The 16,952-nt window shown below is 38.1% G+C and overlaps 1 protein-coding gene across 3 annotated transcripts in view; it reads right to left on the reverse strand.

Annotated features, from left to right (window-relative positions):
• EXOC2 (exocyst complex component 2) overlaps positions 1-16,952 on the reverse strand; it is a 228,893-nt gene that overhangs the window by 167,985 nt on the left and 43,956 nt on the right. For all 3 annotated transcript variants that reach the window (XR_009182715.2, XM_004466865.2, XM_058285163.2), the window contains exons 2-4: positions 15,811-15,975; positions 9,776-9,952; positions 8,345-8,471 (exon numbers count right to left, since the gene is read on the reverse strand). Coding sequence is in view for 2 of the 3 variants with exons in the window: in XM_004466865.2 (XP_004466922.1) it covers positions 8,345-8,471; positions 9,776-9,952; positions 15,811-15,928 (422 nt within the window). In the remaining variant the exon portion in view is untranslated. The remainder of the gene's footprint in view (positions 1-8,344; positions 8,472-9,775; positions 9,953-15,810; positions 15,976-16,952) is intronic.

The raw sequence follows: 16,952 nt of genomic DNA on the forward strand, positions 1-16,952 counted from the left end.
TCATTTTATTTGTATGCCATACCTCTAATTTTGGACTTTTGGGGATTATAATGACTGAGTAGAGACACAGGCCAGAATCTGACATGCTGAGTCCCAGCTCGCAAGCTAAGAAACTTGCTTCTGGTCCTCCATCGGCTTCATTTTGTAACCCACTGAATGCAGTGTCTCTCCAGGGTGCTGTGCGAAGGATCTGCCGTTTTGTCTAAATTGTGCTGGAGAGAGCTACGTGTGGGCCCAAGTCCACCCTGCTCCCATGACACTTCACTGGCCTTCTAAGGAGTGCCTAAGCTAGAGCTGCTCAAGAAGATAAACAATCTTAGCAGGATCAAAAATACTACAGCATCACCTGACAGTAACTAAAATGGTTTTTACTCATTATTCAACTACATGAAACCCTCATCTAAAGAGGACCAATTCTAAGCTCACATATTAAAAGGCAGCTGAGAAAAAAAAAAAAGAAATAAAAGGGAATTCTTGGGAAGCAGATTTGGCTCAATGGATAGAGCATCCGCCCACCACATGGGAGGTCCGGGGTTCAAACCCAGGGCCTCCTGACCCTGATGAGCTGGCCCACGTGCAGTGCTGATGCATGCAAGGAGTGCCATGCCACGCAGGGATGTCCCCCACATAGGGGAGCCCCACACACAAGGAGTGCACCCTGGAAGGAGAGCTGAGTAGCACAAAAAAAGTGCAGCCTGCCCATAAGTGGAGCCGCACACACAGTTGACGCGGCAAGATGACACAACAAAAAGAGACACAGATTCCTGGTGCTGCGGACAAGAATATAAGTGGACACAGAAGAACATACAGCAAATGGACACAGCAAGCAAACAACTGGGGGAGGGGGGTGGGGAGAAGGGGAGAGAAATAAATCTTTTTTTTTTAAAAAAAAAGGGAACTCTTAGGAGCCAAACTCAGCTTCTGTACCCTTCACTTGACTCCTGTAGATGTTTATTTTGGTTGGGCAGGTCCCTACCCATAAGCGAAGCACAAGGATGAAGAGGCATTATGCTAGAGTTAGGAACTGACATCACCATAAAAAGGATCAACAGCAGAATGACAGCAAGTAAAAACAATTAATACAGACCCAGAAGACAATACAGTAGTATGGTAGTGAACTGGCTAAGACCATACAGTCCCCATAGGTGTTACAGTTAAACCACATTTAATGTATTTTAAAAAAAACAATGTACATGAATTCAAAACCAAGAAAAGGGGGCTATATCCTGAACAGTCAAAACATGTAAGTTAGAGATATTGAAAGAGAAACTTCCCAATCTGTACCAAATATTTAAAATTCATGTGGACTCTTCTTAAACAGCAGTAACATCTCATTTACAATGTACTACACTGCTATTTTCACAGATACAAACCTATCTCAGTTTTTATCTTGTAGGCCTGAGGTCTAGTGAGAACTCCAGAAGAGAGGTTGAGAAACCTTCCCACCTCAAAGGGAGTTTCCTCTCCCGCCTCTTCCTCTAGGTTTACTAATGGACCTGATCCCACTCCAGAGCACAGCTGGGGCCCCAGCCACCAGCAGGGCAGCAAAGAGAAGCACGGGGTATGGTGGCCTCCAAGGCGCTGCACCCTTACCTCCTCAGTCAAGGGTGCACCACACCACAGGCAGGGCAAGGAGGTGCCTCAGACACCTGGCTCGGCGCGTGACCCCACCGGAAAGCGCGGCACCGAGGCCTGGTCCCACCACCAGCATCTCATTTCCTCACAACATCCAGGTTCTTCAGGCACCCAAATACTGGCTCCCTTGGGGAAAACACCACCTCACGGTACCCAACCCTTCCTAATCAACCCTCGGATTAGGTTTTTTCTACAGTGTTTTCTTCCTGAAGACTTTGGTCTTGCACCAATCTTACCAAGTATATTTAAATTGGAAGAAGAGTATTTAGACCTATACTCAGAGAATCAGACTCATGTTTTAAAGATGACAAAATCCTAACTGATGTCAAATAATTTGTGTAAAGTCACATGATTCAGTCCAGGACTAACCCTGTACAGAAAAGCAGACCCCATTTTTTAGCAGACACTGCTGGCCAGTGACCCGACACTGATCCTCACTCCTCTCGCTAAGAGTCCCACAGAGCCCAGTGCTCTGACCTCCCAGGTAGATAAAAGCTACCCTAAGCCAATCACGGCTATCACATGCCCCTTGCTGACTGCTGAGTGACCTACTTTTGACCACTGATGTCTGAGGAAAGCTCTTCTGGGACATCTCTGGGAAAGGCCCGCAGAGATATAGCACCTTTCTGCCTTGGATATTATTGGGTCCAGTTTCAAAATCAGGAACTGATAGAGCCATTTTGTAATTACTAAAGAAATTACTTTTACATTAAAGACAAAAGATATATATCAAATACAAGATTCTTAAATCTCAGTGGCATGAGCCACTGGCTCAATCAATCTTGATGCCACCATCTCTAGACTTTGTATATTATGTTTTGTTTAAGTCATGAGTTTCCATTTTCTGTTACTTGGAGCTGAAGGCATCCTAAGGCAAGAGTATATTCCAAATTATATGCCCCAAGATACTGATCTTTTATGCAAATACCTGGAAAAATGTAAAATATATGATCTGGAAAAATAAAAGAATGACAATGCCAATGCCAAGAATCAACAAAACTCTATGAGGCGCAGCATGTATAAGGTCCTGGGTTCAATTCCTGGTACCTCCGAAAGAAAGAAAGGAGAGAGGGAAAGAGAGAGAGAGAAAGAGAGGAAGGGAGGGAGGGAGGAAGAAAACCCCTATGGGTAACATAATCTGCAAACTACAGAAGATGCATCTCAATATTTATAATGGGAAGCAATAGTAAGAAGTAATGGTTAAGAATGCAGCTCTGGGTTCAAAGTTGAAGTTTGTTAGATCTGTCTATACGACTTTGGGGAAGTTGCTTAAATTCTCTAAGATTCCATTTAACCATAAGAATAACGAGGGAGCAGACGTGGCTCAAGCAGGTGAGCCCACATCCCACATAGGAGGTCCCAGGTTTGGTTCACAGTGCCTACTGAAAAAAGTCAGACAACAAGCAAAACAAATGAAAAAGCCAACTCAGGAAAGCTGATGTAGCTCAGTGGTTGAGTGCCAGCTTCCCACATACAAGGTCCCAGGTTCAATCCCCCTGGTCCCAGGTAAGTTAAAAAATAAAATAAAAAATAATGGGACATAATATCTACCTCATTGGCATGTTTTGAAGATTAAAGTAGATAATGCACATGGAGGGTTTAGCAATCTGATACATAATAAATGCTCAAAATGTTATTTGCTGTTACTTTTATTCTTATACTTAATTTGTTTTTGATTTTTTACAAACTATTATCAGAAGCATCATTTCATTTGATTCTCATTATAAACTAGTGACTTAAATATATCCATGTTACAGATAAGGAAACAGCCTCAGAGAGGTTACAATGCAAATAGTAAAAATTTGAATCCAGTACTTCTATTGTCAAATAAAGAACCAGATAATCTTAGGTATGAAATAAAACCACAACTAAGAATCCAGATGACAGAAGTTTAAGAGAAAGTGGAGAGGTACTGATTTAGAAGGAAGAAAATTGCTAATAATCCTAACAGTAATAGGAAAGGAAGAAGCATTATGTCAATGTAGCTAATGAGGTACTAGTAGTTAAAAGTTAAATGTTTCTTCAGAATTAGTGGATTTTGCACTTTAAACCTCCAAGTGGTAGAGACTGAGGGATGGCTCAACAAGTCAGTTAAAGGCACGATGAATTCTGAGTAATTCAAGTTTAGTCTACATTTTGAATCCACTAACCTGGAGCTATAGAAGGAAAGTAACATGTATTTCACTATGTAAACTCATAAAATATATTCATCAAGGAATCAAAACACACAGTTTCCATTGTTGACAATGCTTGACACCCCTAAAAAATACGTTTTCCATTAGGTGGCACTGTAAGCTCAGATTTAAATCTTCTGAAATGGTGCAGCCCCACGCCGCAGGAATATCCAGGCATTGAGTTGAATGGATAGATATAAAACTAACAGGGACGCTCTTAACGTGTCTGCATTCACGTTCACTTAGAATGATCTGTTTTATCGACCCATGTAGCATGCCAAACAACAAAAGTCATTTTGAGAAAAATTCTAACCACTCCACATACCGTGAGGTCTGGCTGCAGCTGTGTTACCCTGTATTTGCACTGAAAGAACATGTTTTCTTGATTTAGCAGACGGAAAGATGAAAAAAGGAGATGGGGGATGGGGCTTACATAGTAAAAATGGGCTTCTGTAGTTCTTTTAAGTGTGTGTGTGTGTATATTCTACTCATTTCTTTTAGCTTTAGACTTTTAGCAACATTGTTTTCACTCTGATATATTAAATATTGAGGGTTTTTTCCTTGATCTTTTTGTTTTTTGGTGTTTTTTTTTTTTTGGTCTGGCACAGTTTCCGGATCAAGGCATTATATAACAGCCCACAAAACTGTTTTTTTATCCAAGGCTCTTCTCTGCACCTGACTAAGAATTATTTTATTGTCGTACTTCCTTGTTTCCTAAATACAGCGGGAAAAACTGGTCACATTTTCTTTCTGTTGGAAAGCCAAATTGACTAGAAAACAAGTCAGATTTGCATCACCCATAAAACACATGAAAATAAGTTCTTAGAGGTCTATCAATTTACTATAGATTCCCACGCTAATAATTTCACAAATAGTTTGAAATCAGCTTCATTCTGAGGCACCCACTCTCATATATGCATGGTTTCCAAAACATTACTTATAAATATATTCTTGTAAGGCAAATGAATATTATTCTCAAAAAGCAAAACCAATTGAAAGATTTTGCTAAACCTGTAACTGTTTCTTCAGTTTAAATGTCTTTTCCAATTTAAATACTTTGTCTCCATTACAATTAAGACCATGCAAAGAGTACATATATCTGTGACAATTATCATAATAAATCAGAAATATGGACTTTTTACAAGCAAATCCTAGTCTCATTTCAAAGTGAAGTTACTCTTTCTAAGCAATTAGTAACATTTTTATAAGTATCAAGGCACCATGTGTGCAAAAACATCAGCTAAAAATGTAGGAATATGAAGCACTTTAAAAGGCAAAGGCGGCCAATAAATACCAGCTGTTAAACTTGTGGGCTGAAAGGCGACAGCAAGCACGCTGGGTGCACCAATAAAGTGTTTATTAAACTCTGACTCAGACCCGAGAGCAACAAGGAAAATATATTCTGCTACTCTCACTTTCTTTTTCCTATTCAGATGAACTGGCCACAAAACTATACGACACCTCTTAGTTTCACATTGCACATTCTATCAGCTGAAGAAAGTTTCCATAAACATTGGCATTTCGATTACCAGGTGTTAATTCATCCTCCAAAGGTGTTCTAGTACTTTAATTTCATAAATTTACCAGGAGCATGGTTAAGTATTTTATTACAGGCACTCAGGAGTCTTCAAACATTCTCAATCAATATATTTCAATAAGCAAATAATACTAAGACCTGATTATTCCTTCCCTGATGCCATTAAAAAATTAAGAATAGGCCTATCTCCAATAAAAGTTGGACAGCAAGGAAATACACGCAGGAATTCAATCTGAATGTAACATCACTCTCCACAAAGACCAAAGCATTTATCTGAAAAATAGTGAGTCAAAGAAGTAAAACCCATATCAATAATTTAACCCCTCCCCTTTCCTTTTCTCTTTCTCTAAAATAAGACTTCTCTATCTGCAGTCAAGGAGTTCAATAAAATAAACATAATGTTCCTTTGTAACTTAAAAAAAAAAAAAGGACCCCAGCAAAGCATTTTTCCAGCCAAAACATACTTTATCTCTTGGTTTCTACTACTTTTCCTATTTTCATTGTTCATTTTCTTGCTTCCTGGTAACTCTTTCCTCTTTCTTTTGTCAGGAAAAATTGCAAAAGACTTTAAAATGGGCAGAAAGATTACTGGACATCCTTTCGATGCCATGCTAAGCATTCATATGGAGATGCAGGTGAACACCCAGCTGCTCTCAGTGCAGGGGGAATGGTCAGTATGTAGCCTCCTGCATTCCTCACTGCCTGTATACACCTGTCCTCTGGATTTTCCTTTCACCTGCTTTTTGTTTGTTTTGAGGTACTGGGGATGGGATGAGGGAAGCCAGTGCTCAACCACTGAACCGCATCAGCTCCCCTGAGTTGGCTTGTTTGTCTGTTTGCTTCTTGTTTGCTTTTGTTTTTAGGAGGAACCTGGACCTCCCATGTGGGACGCAGGCACTCAACCACTTGAGCTATATCCACTCCTTGAACTGGTTTTAACATCATACTGGTTGCCTCATTACTTAATGAATTAAATAAAAGCTCTGGCATGTATTCATTTTATATTTGCATGAGAGTCCTGATCTTAGCCTTTTCGAAAAATCACCCCTTAATATACTTGACATTATCCCTTGGCTTGAGTGCATATCACCCAAAGTGACAACTTGAAAGAAGTCTTATTTGGTAATTTTCTCCCTACTTAAGCACTTCTAGAATTAATGTACATAATAACTATTTCGAGATTTCAATACAATCTATTACCCCAAAATCTAAAAAGACATCTTTTTCCTAAAGTGGCAGAACAAAGAATATCTATCCAAGAACAGAAAAGAATCACAATACTATTGACTAACCTTTCTTAAGCATTTCTATGCCTGACACTGTTCTAGTCTCTACATCCTTCACTCACTGAGGACCACAACCTCAATTTGCATCTGAGGAAGTGAACAAGGAGAAGAAGCTTGCTCAAAGTCCTACTGCCAGGAGTGGTAGAGAAGAAAGAAAAGAGCAAAAGCCAAGGACTTTCAGTGCCATTATTCTTAGTTGCCATTACCAATGCTGCCAAAAGATTATCTGATTAAGAAAACATACTATTAGAGATAGCTCTAGTCAAACCCCTTCATGAGTAGCAACAATAACAGAAGGATAAAGACAATTAAAGGATATGACTGAAGTAGAGAGATCCAAAAGGGATGGCCTACATGCCAAACTAAAAGGTAAGGAAACCAATTTTATGACTGTTAAACATCCAGTTTAGTCCTAACTTTGGTGGTTCTGTCAAAGGCTCATACACATTTTATACAATGTCTCTATACTTCTTTGCCCATGTACAAACTACATCTTTGTTATGAAAGAATAATCAAGAGCGAGCCACTGTTCTGAACTTCCATGGAAAAAGCTTTGGAAAGAACCTGGATTTCAGAAGCATTGAGGCACGAAGTCTATTCATGTATGTAACCGCGCTCAAGTCAATAGCTAGCAATCAGCATTCTTTTCTGGATTTTCTCAACTCTTAAACTCTTAATTTAGAGGGCTTGGCAATCCTTAGAATGGTTCAAGAATGACCCACATTGCCAACATGCCTCCAAGAGGTATCTAGGACAGCCCAGTCCCACTGAAAGTTGCTAAACCCCAGGACTTGTCAACACATGAAAACTTCCCAAGACAAACACCCGTTCCCTCTCAGCCAGGAGTAAACCTCAGTAGGTGAAAAAGAAACTTGCTATTTGATTTACTAATGGTAACGGTAAAATATAAGCTTAAAGGTTAAATACATAAAGACTAGTGGATAATTTTCTCCATTCCCAGGAAAACCTAAAATAAAGCTATGGTTAAAGTGTTAGAATAACTAACTTGTTACCTATATTAAGGGTTACAGAGCAACGCTCAGTATTTAACTCAATAAGAAGAATCACAAAGACCAGAATTAATGTGCTAGATGAATTATTTAAGTAAGATATAAGGATAAAGATACAAATTATAAAAGTTACTGAAACATTGTACTAGGCATTAAGAAAACTCTAGATCCAGCTGTAGGATGTCTGAAAACTAGCAATTCCCTGGCACAATTCAGGTGATTAAAGTTAATTAAGTATGGATTAAGTAAGAATTACAGGCAGGGGTTATAAATAAAATGAAAGATCAAATTGGACCTAATTATCTTAAAATACTTCTAGAAAGATCAAGCAAATGAATAGATGGCAAATTGTATGTTGATTTCAAGTACCTTCTAAATGTTTAACTCTACTGATTCCAGATAACATATTAGTGCTCATATCATTAAAACTGTTACGTTACCAAATTTCAAAACACTTCTCTTTTTTACAAATGCAAACTCAAAAAAACCAAAGAGGTAAGGAGTTTCTGCCAAAATTTTAAATAATTGAAATATTTATCCATGGCAAAGCTAATCAGATTTCAGAAATAACATTTGTCTCCAAATAACTGAGGTGTCTTCAATTATGCTCCTTTGGGTGTTCTGAAGTTCTATATCCTTACTGTAAGCATATCAGATTTTAAACAACTTAATAAAGAGAATGGAAGACAAGCTGGTACTCACTTTTCAATCTCGATGCCAAGTGGATTAGCAGGACGTAGAGACAAGGGAGGAATTCCTTTACTCCTGTCAGTACGCATATCATAATAATTCATTTCATCCACCCAGACAGCAGACTGATCCAAGATACCTAACAAAAATGAGGCACGCAGCCTTGAAAACACAAAGACTCCCCAAACACCTTCTAAGTCTTGTCCTATTGAATTTTTTTAAAGAACAAATCCGAAGTGCACACTAAGATCACTCTTAAAGAGATTTGAGGTAACAACACCCCAATTTTCTTTTAAATACTAAGAATCTATAAAAAGGCAAAATGAATACTCTTGGGTCATGGTTTCACTATATATTACTCAATAGAGAACACAGAGTTCTGTTAAAACAAACATAGATATACAAATAACAAAACCTACAATTCCTCATACATTAGTAAATATTACTGATTAAATTGGTAAAAAACATTCAGAAGTTTAGTATATAAAAAGAATATACGAAATTGTGTAAACTTTTAGAAAATTGCTGGGAAATACCTAAGCAAAACTTGAATTAAAACAAAACTTGAATTAAAGACACCCTCAGAAGACTTAGTTCTTGATTATAAGGACAGCTGAAAACCATTATGCACATATAATTTTATAATTACTATTCTGAGTTTCTTCTTACGGGTAATATAACTTCCTACAGACATATCTGACTACAGATGGAAACCAAAGGTTTTTAAACAGTTCCTGAAAATATTCAAGAAATTTCTTTTTCTCTTCTTATACAATGACATTTTTCCATAAATAGTTCTGTAAAAATAACACTCCTTGCTATTTCTTATTTATTTCACTGTTGCCAATGCTGAAAATGTTCTAGATTAGGGGTTCTTAACTTTTTTTTCACAGACCCCTTTGCCAGTCTGGTGAAAACCATGGACCCCTTACTAAGTCCACACTCTACTGTGATTATTTAATAAATACATCACACCCGAACCAACATGTCCCCACAAGAATAACGTTTTTTTTTAATTTCAGTTCAAAGCTCATGGACCCTAGGCTAAGAACTCCCGTTCTAGATGGTGAAACAGAAGGTTGTTTCTACCTTGTGCTGAAATCAGTTTGGTAAATGCAAACTATCCCACCAATTCTTTATATAAAGAAATCAGTCAAACATATTCTAAGGAATGTAAGGCTTGTGTAACTGAAATGCCTAGGCTATTTAGGGAAAGTTGACTGGGTGGACCCTGTAAACAAGACATAAACTCTGAAAAACAGTACCTTCTCTAAGGGGCCAGATCTCTGTCTCTTGACTAGCAGAGGACTGAACACCGTGCCATCCCCAGGACCCCGGGCTGCCATGGACAGAGGAACAAGAGCAGGGAGCAAGGGAGGGCATGACACACACACACACACATACACATACATATATATACCATAAAGTCATGAAGAATGATACCTATTTTTTCAGGTTTGAGTAGCTTGAAAGAGACTGTTGAAGTTCCTCTACCTCCTGATTTGGTCGTGACAATAATATCTCCTTTATCATTTTTGGCTTGTCCTACTCGACACACAATTTTACTTGCAGACATCCATTCTGCAGTCAGGAGGCAATTATGTCCACAAATTGTCAAACCTGAAAATACAAGTGTGAAAGAACAAGGATAAGACCTTAAACATCTCTACTACATGAAAAGCAAATTCATCTCCTGCGAGCAATACCAGGCATTTTTATGAACTGAAAAAAATGATTATGGAAAGATTAATAACATATTCTTGTTTAAATTTTTTCATTGGATATAATCAATATTATTTGCATATATACTACCATTTCTATTGAGTTTTTTCCTAATCTGCTTTTTATCTAGTACTTAAAGACACTCAGACTTTTTTTTAAGTTTCTTCAAACAGCAATAGAATCAGAAAATAATTTATCATAATAATTATCTCTAAGCATTCCAGATTTAGACTATGAGAATCTTAAACTGCAGCCCTAGGTCTCAGAAGGAAAATTACTGCTATTAGAAGTCTAAGTTTTTGATATAAAAATTAAAAGTATGTTAATAAATTTATATACCATTTCCTAAACACATTCTATACTCATCCATCTTTCTGAAACTAACCTGCATGTACTTTTATTAAAATGTTCAATTTTGTGCAGTATTACAGAATGAAGCCAGTCAGAGTTCTAGGACTATTTCCTTGAGAATTCTGAACTAAAGTGGATATTTTACACATTTTAAACTTAGCTAGAAGCCTGGTAAATCAAGTGGAATGGTTGTTGGGTATTAATGGATCACTATTTCCAATTTTTTTTTTTTTTTTTTTTTTTTTGAGATACCGGGCCAGGGTTGGAACCTCATGTGTGGGAAGCCAGTGCTCAACCACTGAACTACATCAGCTCCCCTGAGTTGTTTTTTACGTTTGTTTTACTTGTTGTTTGTTTTTAGGAGGCACCAGAAACTGAATCCGGGACCTCCCATGTGGGAAGCAAGCACTCAATCAATTGAGCCGCATCCACTCCCTCTGTATATCCCCTTGTATGATGGTAGCCCCAGTGTTTGCTCCTAACACTGTCACTTACCACATTCTTCTATTATAGGAAATCAGTTCTCCAAAGGGACTGGGTCGGCTTGCTCATGTCCGCCCTTATGCCCAAAACAAGGAAAATCAAAATACAGACAGTAGCCAAACAGGTATCCCCAACACATCCCCCAGGGGGTACCTACAGGGGAAGATCCGAGTGAGTCAGGCACGTCTCCAGGGAGCACACAGGGGACAGATCCCAGTGAGTCAGGCACATCCCCTGGGAGCACACAGGGGACAGATCCCAGTGAGTCAGGCACGTCCCCAGGGACATCAAGGGGAAGATCCCAGTGAGTCAGGCACGTCCCCAGGGACATGGAGGGGAAGATCCCCAGTGAGTCAGGCACGTCCCCTGAGGAGCTTACCCCACACAGATGCACTCCCAGCTATTCTTCTATCCTGTTTCCTTTGCATTTTCCATTTCCACAGATCAATACAATATTTATGGAGAAAATAAACTAGAATGTATGCAGCATAGACCAAGACTTCACCTTTTCTTTTGCCATTATTTAGCTTTTAGCTCAGCAGGCAAGTTTTGCAATTTTGATGTTTTGTTTTTTATATACCATGAACACTTCAATTAATTCCAAATTTGGCTTTAAAAATGGGGGATGGGATGAAAGTCATCTTTTGTTACAACTTAAAAACGCTATATAGTAATAATGTTACAAGCTCTAAAGGAATAAAAAGAACTAAGTTTTTAAGACATTTATATTTTGTAAAATGATGAATTTTAGGGGTTGCCCTAAAATACATATTATTTGTTGAGTTATAGAATTTTGTTTTGCTAATAATAGTATTTAAAGATTCCATTTGGACTGAGTTTCCAGCTGACATTTTTCAATGTGTAGTGACACATTTTAAATGTATTCATAATTCATAATATTTTTTCCTAATGGGAATGTCTTTGATCTTTTTCCTGACAGTCTATTATTACTGTTATGAAAAATTTCAACAATTTAAGAGAGTGAAAGCAACCCCCCCACCCTGGGAATGACCCTCCTATCTCTAGACAAGTAATGCTAAACACTTCAACACATATTTTTCCAAATAATTTTTTATGTATATATAAATAAGTCTATATGATTGGTTTTTTTTATACCCTCCTTGCAACTTTTTGTGTGCTGTCTGCTCTCTGCGTCCATTTTGCTGCACGTTCTTCTGTGTCTGTATTTATTTATTTTCCCTTCCCACCTCACGGCTTGCTTACTGTCTGCTCTCTGTGTTCATTCGCTGCCAGCTCTTCTGTGTTTTTGCTTGTCTCTTTTGTTCTGTCACCTTTGCTGAGTCAGCTCTCCAAGGCGTGGGCTCCGTGGCATCTGCGGGCCTGCCACGGAGGGCGGGACAGCTCTCCACAGCGTGCGAGTGAGCCTGCCTTCAAAGGAGGCCCCGGGATGCGAACCCAGGGCCTCCCAAATGGTAGAGCGGAGCTCATGTGATTGAGCCACAGACACTTCCCTAAGTCTGTAAGTTTTTAAAATAAATGGGAACTGTTTTTAAGTATAAGCTGCTTGTAGGTCAATATACAACTTACTACTTTTGAATTTTATAATATCACAAAGATCCTTATGATTTTAACTATTAAACAGGGGTTTTAAGCAGGGGTCCACGGAAAGATTTCAGGGGGTCTGTTGGCTTGAACTGAACAAAATCAACTCATTATCTTTATTTTCTCTGACCTCTAACTGAAATCTAGCATTTCCTTCACTTATGAATATATGCAATAAATAAATTACAGTAGTATTCATTTTACCTGACTGGTAAAGGGGTCCAGAACAAAAAAGGTTAAAAACTCCTGTCTAATCATTTCAGAAAAGAGTATAACTCAAAAATAAGTGTCAGAATATAATGTAAAAATACAAACAGTCATTAAAAGAAAAGTCATTCCTAACAGAGGCCCCCTGCTAGAGAACTATCATATGATTAAAACTGAGGAATGGAAGCAGATTTCAGATATATAAACATAAAGTCTCAAAACCACATTCATATGAGCAAACACGCATGACCTCCATAAAGGTAAGATGGGCATAAAACTACGCCCAGGACAAGTGGTCCCAGCTGCTATCAAGGTTCCTCTGATTTAATAACTGACCTGAATTCTTACTCCAAAATTAATGCTCACCGAATAATTTTAATATAGATTCAAACAGATAATTTTGATCATGACATTTTAAATGTCATGAAAAGAAAAGGTCACAAGACCTATTTCTTGATTTCTTAACCACATTTTTGCTGAGTTACAGACAGCTAAGAAATCTTGTTCATGAAATATAATAGCATCTCTTCTTATTTTTTTTAGTTACTTGTAGAATTCCAAGTAAAGTACTTTTTAAAGTGTTTTACTTGGCTAATGTAACTATCATCTGAGTTAAAAACACTTAAAATTATTCAGCAGGTTAAGTTTGCTTTTTATAAAAAATGTTTTTTGGCAATACATGAGACAGGTTGAAAGCTGAACCAGTAAGATTTATAAAAGTAATACATACTCAGTCAAATAAGAATAGCATTGCCCGAAGCTAAAGCAAGATTAAAATGTACATAGACTATTAACTGTCATGTTTAAGGGCTCACAGTTACTGCCAGTTAAAATTCTGGATGTAACTTTCACCCATATAGTATATTTCCATGCATTTTGGGGATTTTCCTGCTTTGGATAAAGAAACATTTGGAATGATCAATGTCAAAAACCAAGACATAGGTTTGGATAAGAGTACCTTCATAAGAATAAATTTGAGTGATATTTTCTGAAGAATCAGCAACTACAGCTAGAGATCACAATACCAAATGAGACGTAATTACCTAACACTAGCAAAGAGAAGTAGCTGTGAAGTGCAAAACTCAGTTACAAAGATAGTGCTGAGTTCCATTTCAATTTCTCTATTTAATGTGTAACTCAGTAACTAAAAACCAGTAACAAAAAACCAATCTATCAACCAGTAGTTATAATGCAGGAAAAGCAAGTTCTAACTCATAATCTCTAGTATTTTTATCAATGAGTCCCTCATAAATTAAGAAAAGAGTCAAGAGAATATCTGAATCCTGAGTGGATTTATGTGAGAAGTCAGAATGTATATCCAGTAACACACTGGAATCTTTTCCTTCTACATTCTGAATGGATCAGTATATCCTAATACACAGTCTGTCAGCAAATGACTGTAATTGACCAATAAAATTATATTTAAAATTTGCTCTCTACCCTGGATGCACCTGACAACTATTAAAAATTTAAGAGCAAGAACAAAAAAAGTTGGGCTCCACTCTTAGAGATTGAGACTTAACAGGCCAGAGCGTTTTTGTTTAAGTTCCAGGGGAAATTCAGACAGGGTTAAGAACCACTGAAAAGCATGAATGCTCAAAGACTAAGCCAAGAGAAAACGGTGCCTGTGTGGAGGGGGGAAAACACACTATGCAAACCAACAGTCTAAAAATACTTATCCAGTACCAACTGGATGCACAGTGTTCTATCATTTACTGTTCTTGAGTTTAAAATCTGCTAGTAAAGATTTTAAAAAAAGACAAAAAAAACCAAACTCATCCTAAAAATAAAATTTAGCTTGCTTTAAATATGTAAATATTAGGCCTGTTTAAATAAAAAATATAGATTAACATGGGTGGGGATTAGTTTGAAGAGGTTTTTGGCTGTGAGTCGAGCCCAGCAGGACATGACATGCTGAGGAGACTGGAGAATCTGAACACAGGGCAGAGTACTTCAGACACGTTGGAGCCATCAGCCATGCTGGAAGCGTCAACATGGGCAGAGCAAAGGAAACACTTGGGATTCACGGGTCATGTACGGATGCGTGCCTGGTGAGCGTGAAGAGCCTTTTCTAGGTTGAGCGAGAATAAAGAGCCAGGTGACGCTGACTTTAACAGGAGACTGTTCAGATTTGATTTGACCAGAAGTAAGGAAAGAAGAGAGGCGTAATTTACATAGCACTTGAGAAAGATTATACACAGTTGTATAAAGTAGGGAAAACTAAAGAGAACAAAAAGAGACAGGAGCCTATTTTTGGCAATCTAAGGAGGGGGATCCAAACTGAGGAAATGGAGGCAAACCTCAGTTGTAAAACACTTTCTGAAGAAACAACAGATAGGACTTGGGGAATGACAAGACATATATGAGATTTGACAAAATAATGGTTTTAGCAGGAAAACATTTTTTTACAATTTTTTTCCATTTTTAAATTTTTAACTTCTTGACATTAAAGAACTAAACTGAAATTTATTAACATCCCACTCTTAAATTTCTTATCATCAAACAAAATCCATGAGCCCCCCCCAAAAAAAACTACACTAAAAACAGGAAAAGGCTTATAAAACTAAATATGGCATTAAGAGCTGAACAGAGGATGTGATTTTTAAAATCTTAGCAGATGATAAAGCTGTGTAGAAACTGAACACTTAAAAATTATTTTAACACCTGGAATCACTGACCAGAAATTACACAGTTGCATCATGAGAAAGCAGCAGAAAAGGTTTTGCATGAACCTGCACTGTTCTAGCTGCACCCCAAAGCCCTTACAGAAGAAAGCCTGGCATTGACTTAGCTACCGGGGCCAGACGAAGATTGGTCGTGGCGCCAATGACAGTAACCTGCCTTCCAGAACAGCCTTCCACCGGCCTGGCAGGGACTGGCAGATCTGACTGGGCCCAGGCAGCGGGCGGATCTCAGGGACGCTGTGCCTTGAGGCCTGACGGTGCAGCCTGTGAAGGTATTTGGAATGGGGAGTTCATGGGTGGCTTGAGTGGTGCATCCTACATGCCCAATAGCCTTTCATCTCTTTTTTCATTTTTATTCAGATCATTCTGTACAGATCACAACATGATGTTCTTCTATCGCCTTCACTATTTCAAAATAATACATCTTGCCACAATTGCTCAGCTAAATATGTTTACCATGGATCTTACCTGTGAGGTCCGTGGGGCCAGTTCCCAGGTTTTCTCCCCGAATGGTGACCTTTGTCCAGGGTATTCCCTCATTGGGAGAGATGCCTGTCACAAGGGGGGGTTGTCGCGATCGAGACATAACGGTTGGTGGAGAGAACTGGTGCTCGACCTATTTATGAAAGTAATCTGTTAAAATAAACAGAAAGAAAAACATTAGTGCCAACTGAGAAAAGGGCGAACTAAAAATATCAGCATGCTTGCGAGGCATTTAGTAACCACAAACATTAAAATTATCTTTAAGCAGATAGCTCCGAATTTTTAGATGTCACTTAGCCTGCCAACCAACATCTGCTGGACATTAAGTTTATTTAGTGTACCCTAGTGTGCTGTGAGAAATGTATCAGGATAACGACAGAAAATTAGTTCCTTGGGTCTAGGAATTTTCATTACAGCGGCAGAGAGACCCCAATGCCACCATTTAGCTCCATGCCTTCATCTGATGAATTTCAAATATGTATCAGGAACTGTGGTAGGTATTTTCATATACTGTTCCCTTAAAGTTCTACTCCCAAGGTTGTTTAAGGGAGAAACTCTGATTAATGATATTCATAGAAATCCAGATGCATCCATACTCCCAAAGATGTACTGAATTTTACCTGGTATTATACTTAAACTTCCGTATTATACTTTGTACAAGAACTCTTTTTTAATATGCTGGAATCGATGTGTTGAAATTCTACCAAACCTAGAATATAGATGTACAAACAGAAGCATGAATTTGCTAACTGCTGAGTATGGTATAATTTTAAAGGGACAGTTTCTGGAGTCAGAGAGATCCCTGTTCTAGTCCTGGTATGGCAATTTACAAATTCTGTTCTTAACCTCTTCTTTCTTAGGTGTAAAATGGGGCTAAAAATAGTACTATTTCATAAGGTTACTATAAAGTTTAATAGGATAATCCTGGAGAAGCACAGTACTTAGCTTACAGTAGGTAACCAATAAATAATAAAAAGTCTCACTAATAAACCTCTGCAGAACTCCCGAAAGGCTCAGGACAGGGAGACATCGGATGCCCTTGAGAGTAGGGATGAGGCTAACAAAAAAAAGTGAGAATTTGTTGGTAATTAAATATTTACATGTTGAGAAGTCAGTTATTGTGGCCC

Source organism: Dasypus novemcinctus, chromosome 22, assembly GCF_030445035.2.
Source record: "Dasypus novemcinctus isolate mDasNov1 chromosome 22, mDasNov1.1.hap2, whole genome shotgun sequence".
Classification (NCBI taxonomy): Eukaryota; Metazoa; Chordata; class Mammalia; order Cingulata; family Dasypodidae; genus Dasypus; species Dasypus novemcinctus.